This window comes from Budorcas taxicolor, chromosome 15, assembly GCF_023091745.1.
Source record: "Budorcas taxicolor isolate Tak-1 chromosome 15, Takin1.1, whole genome shotgun sequence".
NCBI lineage: Eukaryota > Metazoa > Chordata > Mammalia > Artiodactyla > Bovidae > Budorcas > Budorcas taxicolor.
In genome coordinates this window covers 80,269,937-80,282,129 of record NC_068924.1, presented here as the reverse complement: position 1 = coordinate 80,282,129, position 12,193 = coordinate 80,269,937, and the positions used below count along the sequence as shown (strand labels likewise).

The following is a 12,193-nucleotide window of genomic DNA, read 5'->3' as shown; positions in this document are numbered from 1 at the left end:
TAACCAACAAGGACCTACTGTACAGCTCAGGGAACTCTGCTCAGTGTTACATGCCATCCTGGATGGGCTTGGGGGAGAATGGATGCATGTATATGCATGGCTGAGTCCCTTTGCTGATCACCTGAAAGTTCCACGACATTGTTAATCCATTATATCTTAATACAAAGTAAAAAGCTTAAAGTTTGAAAAAAAAAAACAAAAACCAACAGTTCACTGTCTTATGCACACTGAAGTGTGACTACACATTTAAATCTTTTGTAGAGGTTTAGCAAATACTGATATTTGGCTTCCAGCCCCCGAGATGCTGAATTAATCGGTTCGATCAATGGGGCTTTAGAAAGTGTGCCAGATGGTTGTAATGGACAGCCACGGGGTTGAAGCTCTGCTTTAGAGGAATCATTTTCAGTCTGGGAAGACTGAGCTGCAGAAAGACTAGAGAGAAGCCTGTGCATGTCAGTCCCTGCCCTGCCTTTTTTATTACAATTTATTATTTGACTCCTGAATAGTTTACAAATATGTAATTAATTTCCAATTATGTTATTTATCATAATTTTATTACTGATTTCAAATTAACCACACTGTAGTCTGAGTCTTATCTGTGTGACCAGCCTTTTAAAATTCGCACTTTAAAAGTTTCTCCCAGGGACTTCATTGGCGGTCCAGTGGCTAAGACACCATGCTCCCAACACAGGGGGCCTGGGTTTGACCCCTGGTCAGGGGACTAGAGCCCACGTACTGCAACTCAGACCCAGTACAGCCAAATTAATAAAAATAAATACTGAAAAAACTTTCTCACAAACCAAATGGATACTTCAAAATGATATTAAGAAGATATTACGTGTTGACTCTGCTTTGCACACTACTTTATCTACAGCGGTTACTGTATGTAAACAGACCTAATTTAACTTCAAGTAAATCTTATGAGATAAGTTATTTATTATTTTTATAATAAATTAGTTATTACATTATATAAAGTTACATTATTATAAAGTTTTTACATTATAAGTTATATAATTATTTTTCTAGCTTTCCGATGAAGTCAATTAAGTAGAAGGAGACCAATCTGTTTGGAGTCATAAAGCTCACAGTTGGCAGAGTCACACTCCAGAACACCTATGTAGTATCTAAGACCGTGTTTTTAGTCACTAAACTAAATACAGGAGTTATAATCTCATTAATAATATCCTAAAATTTCCCAAGTATCTTTTAAGAAGAAGTGAAGTCACTCAGTCGTGTCCGACTCTTTGCGACCCCATGGACTATAGTCTACAAGGCTCCTCTGTCTATGGAATTTTCCAGGCAAGAATACTGGAGTGGGTTGCCATTTCCTTCTCCAGGGGATCTTCCCCATCCAGGGATCAAACCCGGGTCTCCTGCATTGCAGGCAGATGCTTTACTGTCTGAGCCACCAAATCACCCATCTTTTAAGAAGGGCTTTCCAAACGTTACTATACGTTCTTTTGTCTTTGTAATAGGTAGGTGGGTTAATATTGAAAAGTGTAACATCCTCTTTTTAAATTTAAAAAAGTTAATTGGAGCATAACTGCTCCACGATGCGGTTTTCATTTCTGCTGCACAGCAGGTCTCAGCCGTCTGCGTCCATACATCCCTTCCTCCTGAGCCTCCCCAACCATCTGCTACCCCACCCTGCTGGGCCATCACAGCACCAGGCTGAGCTCCCTGGGCTGCCCTCTTGTACATGTGGGAACTCTGGCACACAGAACGATCAGTTAGGGGCAAAGTTAACCAGGGTTATTGCTTTTAAAATTGTTCACTATTTCCCTCGATTCTGTGTTCGGTATGGGTTGAAGGCAGTTTCTTCCCATGGACACTGGGGTAACAATTGACTTAAAGATTTATCCTTTTCCTACAGATCTGAGGACCACCCCCCCAGGGCGATGGCTGGAGGAAGGAACAGTACAACAGTCGCAGAGTTCATTCTCTTGGGGTTCTCTGAGTTTCCACAGCTCACTGCTGTCCTCTTTTCAATATTCCTAGGGATCTACCTGGCGACAGTGTCTTGGAACCTGGGGCTCATCGTCCTCATCAGGATGGACTCCCGTTTGCACACGCCTATGTACTTTTTCCTCAGTAACCTGTCCTTGCTGGACACTTGCTATGTTTCCACCATAGCACCTAGGATGCTCTCAGACTTCTTCAGGAAGCATAAACTCATCTCCTTTCTGGGGTGCGCCGTGCAGTACCTGTTGTTCTCTAGCCTGGGTCTGACTGAGTGCTGTCTGCTGGCAGCCATGGCTTATGATCGCTATGTCGCTATTTGCAGCCCTCTGCTCTACACAGCAACCATGTCCCCCTCTCTCTGCGTGCAGATGGTGGCAGGATCGTGTATAACTGGATTCCTTGGCTCATTCGTTCAGTTGTGTGCCTTACTTCAGCTCCACTTCTGTGGACCAAACATCATCAACCACTTCTTCTGCGACCTGCCCCAACTGCTAGCCTTATCCTGCTCGGACACCTTGTTCTTTCAAGTCATGACATCTGTGCTCACAGTCATCTTTGGGCTCATGTCGGTCTTGGTTATCATGATATCCTATGGCTACATTGTCGCCACCATTGTGAAGATCACTTCAGCTGAGGGCCGGTCCAAAGCCTTCAGCACTTGTGCCTCCCACATGACAGCAGTGGTCCTCTTCTTTGGCTCGGGCATCTTTGTTTACATGTACCCGGATTCTGGCAGCTCCTCGAGCCAGAACAAACTGGCGTCTGTCTTGTACACTGTTATAATCCCCATGCTAAATCCATTGATCTATAGCTTGCGGAACAAGGAAATCAAAGATGCCCTAAACGTGTGGAAGAAGAAACTCTTTTCCTGGTGTTACTGACTATGGAATTTATTTCAGCTGCACGCTGTAGGAGAAATGTCAACTGAAACATTGATCCACAACTCTCCTAACTGCAGAGTGAGTTATAATTACTATCGTCTTCTGATGTAAACCCACGGCTGGTGCAAGGAGAGGACAACACATGAGAAGTATCTGGAAGTTCATTATCTCCATGCTTCATCAGTGATGGCCTAATATATCAATAGGTCAAGAAGTTATGGTGATGTGACTCTTCCACTTCAATGTTCCATTCCTTAGCATGTACTACTTCACGGACCAATGGTGCCAGTGGACCAAGTCGATCAAGGTTGCCAGGAGACCAGCAAGCCTCCCCATAGCATCTCACTTGAGGCAGGACAAGAATTACTATTAGTACTGAGCTCTTTTAAGAAAGAATTTCCTAACTCATTCTGTTAGTTCTCTCATTTAACCTATTCTTTCCCCTCTGAAAATCATGAATTCAGTACTTCATTTATGGACTTGTTCAAAGCAAGAATAAACATAAGAGATCAAAGATTTGTTAACTTCATACAAAAATAAATTTGTTGCAACAAGAATGCTCAACAGGTCTGTCATATTTGAGATTTGGTTAATCAGTTGGCTTGTTACAGACACTTAGACAATTTTTAATCTGTTATTGCTATACGGTCATCTCTGTTCTTCCTTCTTCACTGTGTAACTGGAAAAGGGAATCAGAACATGGCCCTTTGCTGGTGAGATGATCTAGTGCCTGATTTTGGCACATCCAACAATGTCTTTATGTTACTTTTCTTGTTTTTGCTTTTTGAGTAGACCAAGTCTCCACTAGGAAGTTGTTTTTCCAATAATTAACAAGTGGAAAGTGGTTGGTAAAATTAGCTATAAGAAGCTGATACATGAGAAAAGTCTGGTAGATGCACTCTGGTGCTTGAGAAAGTCTAGATTCGTCTATTTCCCTCATGACCTTGGTTGGAATTGTTACAAGGTGCAGAGAAATACTCAAGTACTGAGGCTGGGACAGAAAGCACTCTTGTTTATTTTCTGGTAGGATTCTGATTTTCATAATCTTTAGGCCAGAAATAAAAAATCTAATTCAGGAGACTATTCTTGGTAAAAGGCATTCTGTTCATTTTTCCTTTTATGTTCAGAAGGGAAAATTCAGGATCCCCAGGAATATTCATGTGGTAAGAACTAAAAGCAAGTGTTGGACACCTGTAGGCAGTACAGCTTGAAGTTTCTGCTTCTAGGACTCCATGTTCCTGAGTCTTAGAAAACTCTGTGTTCCTGAGTCTTAGACAACTCCGTGTTCCTGAGTCCCAGAAAACTCTGTGTTCCTGAGTTACAGTTATTGGATAGGATTTTGTCAAGGCAAGCTAGATATATAGGATGGTGGACATAGGTTTGATCTAATGTCTTTTTCAGCACTAATATCTATTAGTATCCCATTCAGATTTTCCTCAGCTTTAGCCTAATGACCAAGACTGGACTGGAGTTGAGACTAGACTGGAGTTGAGAAAGAAAAGTAACTCCTGAAATGCCACATATTTTTCCTGGTTGGATCCTTAACATTTTTATGGCCAAATATAATTATGATCTCTGATATACCTGCTTAAAATCAATGTCACAGCCAGCAGAGAAGTTTCATTATGTAAAATTTCAAATTGCTTCAACTGCAAAAAACATGATCTTCATGAAAGAGTGATAAGGTCCTTAAATAAGAGGAGCCTATTTACACAGAATACCTGGGTACCTTTTATTCTGACCTTCAAATTACCAAAAGACATAGGTGTTTAGGACATAGAATCCCTGTGCAGGAATTTCTCAAGAATGATAAAGGTTCTGAGATTAATCAATCATGACAGAAGCCGAGTAATCAGACGAATTCCTAAGCAGTACTCTGTTCTTGTTTTTCTGTAACTACATGAGATGAACATTTTTTGTCTTGGTGATCTTTTTAAAGAAACCAGGATAGTTTTCATAAATTTGTACTAGGGGAAAGTAAAAGATGCCTGCTCCTTGGAAGGAAAGCTATGACAAACCTAGACAGTATATTAAAAAGCAGAGACATCATTTTGCCAACAAAGGTCTGTATAGTCAAAGCTATGGTTTTCCCAGTAGTCATGTACTGATTTGAGAGTTGGAGCTTAAAGAAAGCAGGGCACTGAATAATTGATGCTTTTGAAATCTGGTGCTAGAGAAGACTCTTGAGAGTCCCTTGGTGGACTGCAAGGACATCAAATCAGTATTGCTTAAAGGAAATCCATACTGAGTATCCACTGGAAGGATTGCTGATGAAGCTGAAGTTCCAATACTTCCTTGTCCAGGAGATCTTCCTGGCCCAAGGATTGAACTTGCTCTCCTGCATTGCAGGTGGATTCTTTACTGAAAACGGAGAGAAAGGCAAATCGAAACTACAGTGAGGTACCACCAGTCAGAATGGCCATCATTAAAAAGTCTACAAATAACAAATGCTGAGAAGGATGTTGATAAAAGGGACCCCCTCCTGTATTGTTGATGGGAATGTAAGTTTGTGCAGCCAGTGTGGAAAAGAGTATGGGGTGTCCTCAGAAAACTAAAACTAGAATTACCACATGATCCAGAAATCCCCCTCCTGGGCATATATCCAGACAAAATTATAATTAAAAGAGATACATGGACTCCTATGTGCATAGCAGCCCTATACACAATAGCCACGGCATGGAAACAACCTAATTCCCATCAACAGATGAAGAAGACGTGGTGCAGATACACCCTGGAATAGTACTCTGCCATGAAAAGAACAGAGCAGCGCCACTTGCAGAAACATGCGTGCAACCAGAGAGCACCATCCTAAGCAAAGTCAGTCAGGAATAATGCCCTGTGATGTCATTGATATGTGGAGTCTAAATGTGACACAGATGAGCCTGTCTATGAAACAGAACTAAAGAGCCTCTGGATGAAAGTGAAAAAGGACAGTGAAAAAGCTGGCTTAAAACTCAACATTCAAAAAATGAAGATCATGGCATCCGGTCCCATCACTTCATGGCAAAGAGATGGGTAAGCAATGGAAATAGTGACAGACTTTATTTTCTTGGACTCCAAAATCACTGCAGACAGTGACTACAGCTGAGGAATTTAAAGATTGCTCCTTGGAAGGAAAGCTATGACCAACCTACACATCATATTAAAAAGAAGAGACATTACTTTGCCAACAAAGGTCCGTCTAGTCAAAGCTATGGTTTTTCCAGTGGTCATGTATGGATGTGAGAGTTGGACCATAAAGAAGACTGAGAGCCAAAGAGCTGATGCTTCTGAACTGTGGTGTTGGAGAAGACTCTTGAGAGTCCCTTGGACTGCAAGGAGATCCAACCAGTCCATCCTGGGGGAGATCAGTCCTGAATAGTCATTGGAAGGACTGAGGCTGAAGTTGAAGCTCCAATACTTTGGCCACCTGATGTGAAGAACTGACTCATTGGCAATGGCCCTGATGCTGGAAAAGATTGAAGGCGGGAGGAGAAGGGGACGACAGAGGATGAGATGGTTGGATGGCATCGCCGACTCAGTGGACGAGTTTGAGCAAGCTCTGTGAGATGGTGAAGGACAGGGAGGCCTGGGGTGCTGCAGTCCATGGGGTCACAAGGCATGCATGCTAGGTCGCTTCAGTCATGTCTGACTGTCTGCAACACTATGGACTGCAGCCTGCCAGGCTCCTCTGTCCATGGGATTCTCCAGGCAAGAATACTGGAGTGGGTTGCTGTGCCCTCCGCCAGGAGATCTTCCCGACCCAGGGGTGGAACCCACATCCCTCAGGTCTGCCTGCATTGGCAGGTGGGTTCTCTACCACTAGCATTACCTGGGAAGCTCACTTTAGCATAGAGAACTAAATTCAAAATCCTATGAGAAACCATAATGAATATTCCAAAAATGTATATGTATGTATAACAGAATTGCTTTGCTGTACAGAAGTAATTAACACAGCGGTGTAAATCAACTATATTTCAATAAATGAAACGTATGAGTTTCAGACCCTTACAGTCTATGCTTAGCCTAGCACGTGGACTCCCCAGAGAGAGACTTCACAAGCACTTTGTCCAGCCCAGCAGCACTGACCAGCTCCTCTCCTTGGTGAGTGAGGTGCAGAGTTCTCACAGAGCCTTAGGGAATGGATAATGGAAGATCACTTTTGAGCTCCCCTAGAAAGTCAGTGGTATTATTAGCAGCTGCTTCTGGTGCCAGGATTTTGTGCTTTTTAAATTACACTCTTCTGTGTTCTTCTAGCTTCCCTTGTATTTATTTTAAATTAAGTTGAAAAGAATCAGGGGCAGAGAAGTGCCTGAGAAGGGTAGAGTGGAGCTAGAAAAACAAGCCCCTGAAGCCTTGCCTACTATCTACCTGCTGGCTGCTGTACTGTGCTTAGACAGGACGTTCAGATTCCTTTTAGCCATTCAAAAGTTGCCAAGAGCATCTTCTGACTATGTCTTATAAATTCACCAGAGAGATTTATATTTGGAGTTGATGAAAATAACCTCTGATACATAGTTGAAGAAAAGCCTCCAAACCATGCAAAGCAGGACCACGAAGGCTCATTCCATGAACACACATGCCTTGTGACTGCAGTAATAAAGGTGCTCTCTTATTTAGATCATTCTGTCTGATCTCACCATTGGGAGAGAGGACTGTCCCATCCAGAATGGATGGATAAAGATAAAAAGGAAGTCTGTGACACGGGTATATTCATAAACAGAGAGAAGCAAGACTTGACAGGTAGCCTTGGAAAGTAAATAGCAGAAAGGGAGTTATTGATGGAGCCACACCCTGATGAGATTGCAGGTGAATAGCTTTATCCTTGGAAGGGAAGACAAATTATTTATTTGAAATAGGCATGACTGTTGTAAGAATGAGTGCCGGTGCTGATAAACTTAGGAGCCAGAATAAGCCTAAGGGACTTGATTGTCATGGGAAACAATGGTAAAGGCAACCATTAAGAGGAATACATGTGCTCCAGTCTAGAACTGCAGAATTAAGACTCTGTACACCGTCTGCAGCAGCACTTGTTGTTCCAGGTTTTCCCTGACGCTGTCTCCGTCACCACAGGTACTTGGGGGAAAAATACAAAACCCTGAACTCCATGAGCATGTGTTACTCTCCTTTATTCTCACAGCTGTGACACTTGTGTCTCTCTGTGGGGGATCAAGGACACATATCATCCCAAATAATAGACGAAGGACTGACGCTTAGAGACTGCAGCACACTGTCCAAAATTACAGTGGGAATGCAAGGAAACCACCAGTGTGCATAAGGGACCTTTTCTTGAGTGATGGAAATGTTCTAAAAGTGGATTGTGGGGATGATGTCAGTCTACTAAAATTATTGCACACTTAAAATGGATGGATTTATGATTTGTGAGCTATACTTTAACAAAACTCTTGAAAATAAAAATAAAATGAGAAGAAAAAAATAAACTTCTTGAAGCAAGACCTGGTTAAAAGACTGTGACAATGTCCTGTTCTATTCTGAACCACAGAAATGAGCTTAGAATAAGTCTTCAGTTAGCAGGCCCGACAGGTATTCACACATTCTGTTTAGCCAGCATTTAGTGGACACTTTCTAACGGGCTAAGTGATGAGAGAGAATGGGTAATCACACTGGGGCTTCCCTGGGGCCTCGGTGGAGAGGAATCCACCTGCCAGTGCAGGAGACTTGCAGGAGACTGGGGTTCGATTCCTGGGTTGGGAAGATTCCCTGGAGAAGGAAATGGCAATCCACTCTTCTATTCAATGCGATAATTTCAATGCGATGTGATAAAGTGCAAAATTAATAGTACATGTAAAGGACGTGACAGTTTTGAATCCTGCCTGTGATGTTCAAGGAGCTCATGGTTTGAGCCACAGTCGGCTCCTGGTCTTGTTTTTGCTGACTGTATAGAGCTTCTCTATCTTTGGCTGCAAAGAATATAATCAATCTGATTTCCATATTGACCATCTGGGGATGTCCACGTGTAGTCTTCTCTTGAGTCATTGGAGAGGGTGTTTGCTATGAGCAGTGCGTTCTCTTGGCAAAACTCTATTAGCCTTTGCCCTGCTTCTTCCAAGCCCAAACTTGCCTGTTATTCGAGGGATCTGACTTCCTACTTTTGCATTCCAATCCCCTATGATGAAAAGAATAACTTTTTTGGGTATTAGTTCTAGAAGGTCTCGTAGATCTTCATAGAACCATTCAACTTCAGCTTCTTCAGCGTTACTGGTTGGAGCATAGACTTGGTTTACCATGATATTGAATGGGTTGCCTTGGAAATGAACAGAGATCATTGTGTCATTTTTTGAGATTGCATCCAAGTACTGCATTTCAGAATCGTTTGTTGACTATGATGGCTACTCCATTTCCTCTAAGGGATTCCTGCCCACAGTAGTAGATATAATGTTCATCTGAGTTAAATTCACCCATTCCAGTCCATCCTAGTTCACTGATTCCTAAAATGTCGATGTTCACTCTTGCCATCTCCTGTTTGACCATTTCCAATTTGCCTTGATTCATGGACCTAACATTCCAAGTTCCTATGCAATATTGCTCTTTACAGCATCGGACTTTACTTCCATTACCAGTCACATCCACAACCGGGCATTGTTTTCACTTTGGCTCTGTCTCTTCATTCTTTTGGAGAAGGCAATGGCGCCCCACTCCAGTACTCTTGCCTGGAAAATCCCATGGACGGAGGAGCCTGGTAGGCTACAGTCCATGAGGTCGCTAAGAGTTGGACACAACTGAGTGACTTCACTTTCACTTTTCACTTTCATGCATTTGAGAAGGAAATGGCAAGACACTCCAGTGTTCTTGCCTGGAGAATCCCAGGGACAGAGGTGCCTGGTGGGAGGCCGTCTATGGAGTTGCATAAAGTCGGACGCAACTGGGGCAACTTAGCAGCAGCAGCAGCAGCTTCATTCTTTCTGGAGTTATTTCTCTACTCTTCTACTTATTGAAAAATTCAGATTTAAAATGAAGAAAATAGGGAAAACCACTAGACCATTCAGGTATGACCAAAATCAAATCCCTTACAGATTATACAGTGGAAGTGAGAAATAGATTCAAGGGATTAGATCTGACAGACAGAGTGCCTGAAGAACTATGGACAGAGGTTCGTGACATTGTACAGGAAACAGGGAGCAAGACCATCCCCAAGGAAAAGAAATAGAAAAAGGCAAAATGGCTGTCTGAGGAGGCCTTACAAATAGAAGAGAAGCAAAAGGCAAAGGAGAAAAAGAAAGATATACTCATTTAAATGCAAAGTTCCAAAGAGTAGCAAGGAGAGATAAGAAAGACTTCCTCAGTGACCAATGCAAAGAAATAGAGGAAAACAATAGAATAGGAAAGACTAGAGATCTCTTTAAGAAAATCAGAGATACAAAGGGAACATTTCATGCAAAGATGGGCTCAGTAAAGGAGAGAAATGGCATGGACCTAACAGAAGCATTTTAAGTATATTAAGAAGAGATGGCAAGAATACAAAGAAGAACTATGCAAGAAAGATCTTTATGACCATGAAGATCTTCAGATAACCCGGATGGTGTGATCACTCACCTAGAGCCCAACATCCTGAAGTGTGAACTCAAGTGGGCCTTAGTAAGCATCACTAGGAACAAAGCTAGTGGAGGTGATGGAATTCCAGTTGAGCTATTTCAAATCCTGAAAGATGATGCTGTGAAAGTGCTGCACTCAATATGCCAGCAAATTTGGAAAACTCAGCAGTGGTCACAGGACTGGAAAAGGCCAGTTTTCATTTCAATCTCAAAGAAAGGCAATGCCAAAGAATGTTCAAACTACCACACAATTGCACTGATCTCACACACTAGCAAAGTAATGCTCAAAATTCTCCAAGCTATATCCATACCATCTTCCATAGTGTCTGTATCAATTTACAGGGGTAGGATGGGGAGGGAGATAGGAGGGAGTTTCAAAAGGGAGGGGATATATGTATACCTATGGCTGATTCATGTTGAGATTTGACAGAAAACATCAAAATTCTGTAAAGCTACTATCCTTCAATAAAAAATAAATTAATAAACAAAAACCCATTTTCCAAGCTAGGCTTCAACAGTACATAAATCATGAACTTCCATATGTTCAAGCTGGATTTAGAAAAAGCATAGAAACCAGAGATTGAATTTCCAACATTCATTGGGTCATTGAAAAAGCAAGAAAGTTCCAGAAAAACATCTACTTCTGTTTTATTGACTATGCCAAAGCCTTTGACTATGTAGATCATAACAAACTTTGGAAAATTCTTCAAGAGATGGGAATACCAGAACACCTGACCTGCCTCTTGAGAAATGTGTATTCAGGTCAAGAAGTAACAGTTTGAATGGGACATGGAACAACAGATTGGTTCCAAATTGGGAAAGGAGAAAGTCAAAGCTGTATATTGTCACCCTGCTTATTTAACTTATATGCAGAGTACATCACGAGAACTGCCAGGCTGGATGAAGCACAAGCTAGAATCAAGACTGCCAGGAAAAATAGCAATAACCTCAGATACATAGATGACACCACCCTTATGGCAGAAGGCAAAGAACTTAAGAGCCTCTTGTTGAAAGTGAAAGAGGAGAGTGAAAAACTTGGCTTAAAGCTCGACATTCAGAAAACGAAGATCATGGCATCCGGTCCCATCACTTCATGGGAAATAGATGGGAAAACAGTGGAAACAGTGGCTGACTTTATTTTTGGGGGCTCCAAAATCACTGCAGATAGTGACAGCAGCCATGAAATTAAAAGATCCTTGCTCCTTGGAAGGAAAGTTATGACCAACCTAGACAACATATTAAAAAGCAGACATTACTTTGCCAGCAAAGGTCCATCTAGTCAAGGCTATGGTTTTTCCAGTAGTCATGTATGGATGTGAGAGTTGGGTCATAAAGAAAGCTGAGTGCTGAAGAATTGATGCTTTTGAACTGTAGTGTTGGCAAAGACTCTTGAGGGTCCCTTGGACTGCAAGGAGATCCAACCAACTTGACCTTGGTTGATCAACTTAGCTTGATCCTCTAGTCAATCCTAGAGGAAATCAGCCCTGAATAGTCTTTGGAAGGACTGAAGCCGAAGCTGAAGCTGAAACTCCAATACTTTGGCCACATGATGCAAAGTGCTGGTTCACTGGAAAAGACCCCGATGCTGGGACAGATTGAGGGCAGGAGGAGAAGGGGATGACAGAGGATGAGATGGTCGGCTGGAATCCAAGAGTCAATGGACATGAGTTTGAGTGAGCTCACCTGTCAGAATAGCTCTTATAAAAAAAGGCAACAAATATCAAGTGTTGATGAAGATGTGGAGGAAAGGGAGCATTTGTGCCCTGTTGGTGGGAACATAAGTTGGTGAAATCCACTATGGAAAACATATGATGGTTC

At 42.1% G+C, this 12,193-nt stretch overlaps 1 protein-coding gene across 1 annotated transcript; it reads left to right on the top strand.

Moving 5' to 3' along the window:
• Positions 1 to 1,898: 1,898 nt before the first annotated feature.
• On the top strand, positions 1,899 to 2,843 carry LOC128060629 (olfactory receptor 1440-like). The gene has a single exon (XM_052653012.1). It carries the CDS (start codon positions 1,899 to 1,901, stop codon positions 2,841 to 2,843), a length of 945 nt encoding a protein of 314 aa, XP_052508972.1.
• The last annotated feature ends 9,350 nt before the right edge of the window (positions 2,844 to 12,193 follow it).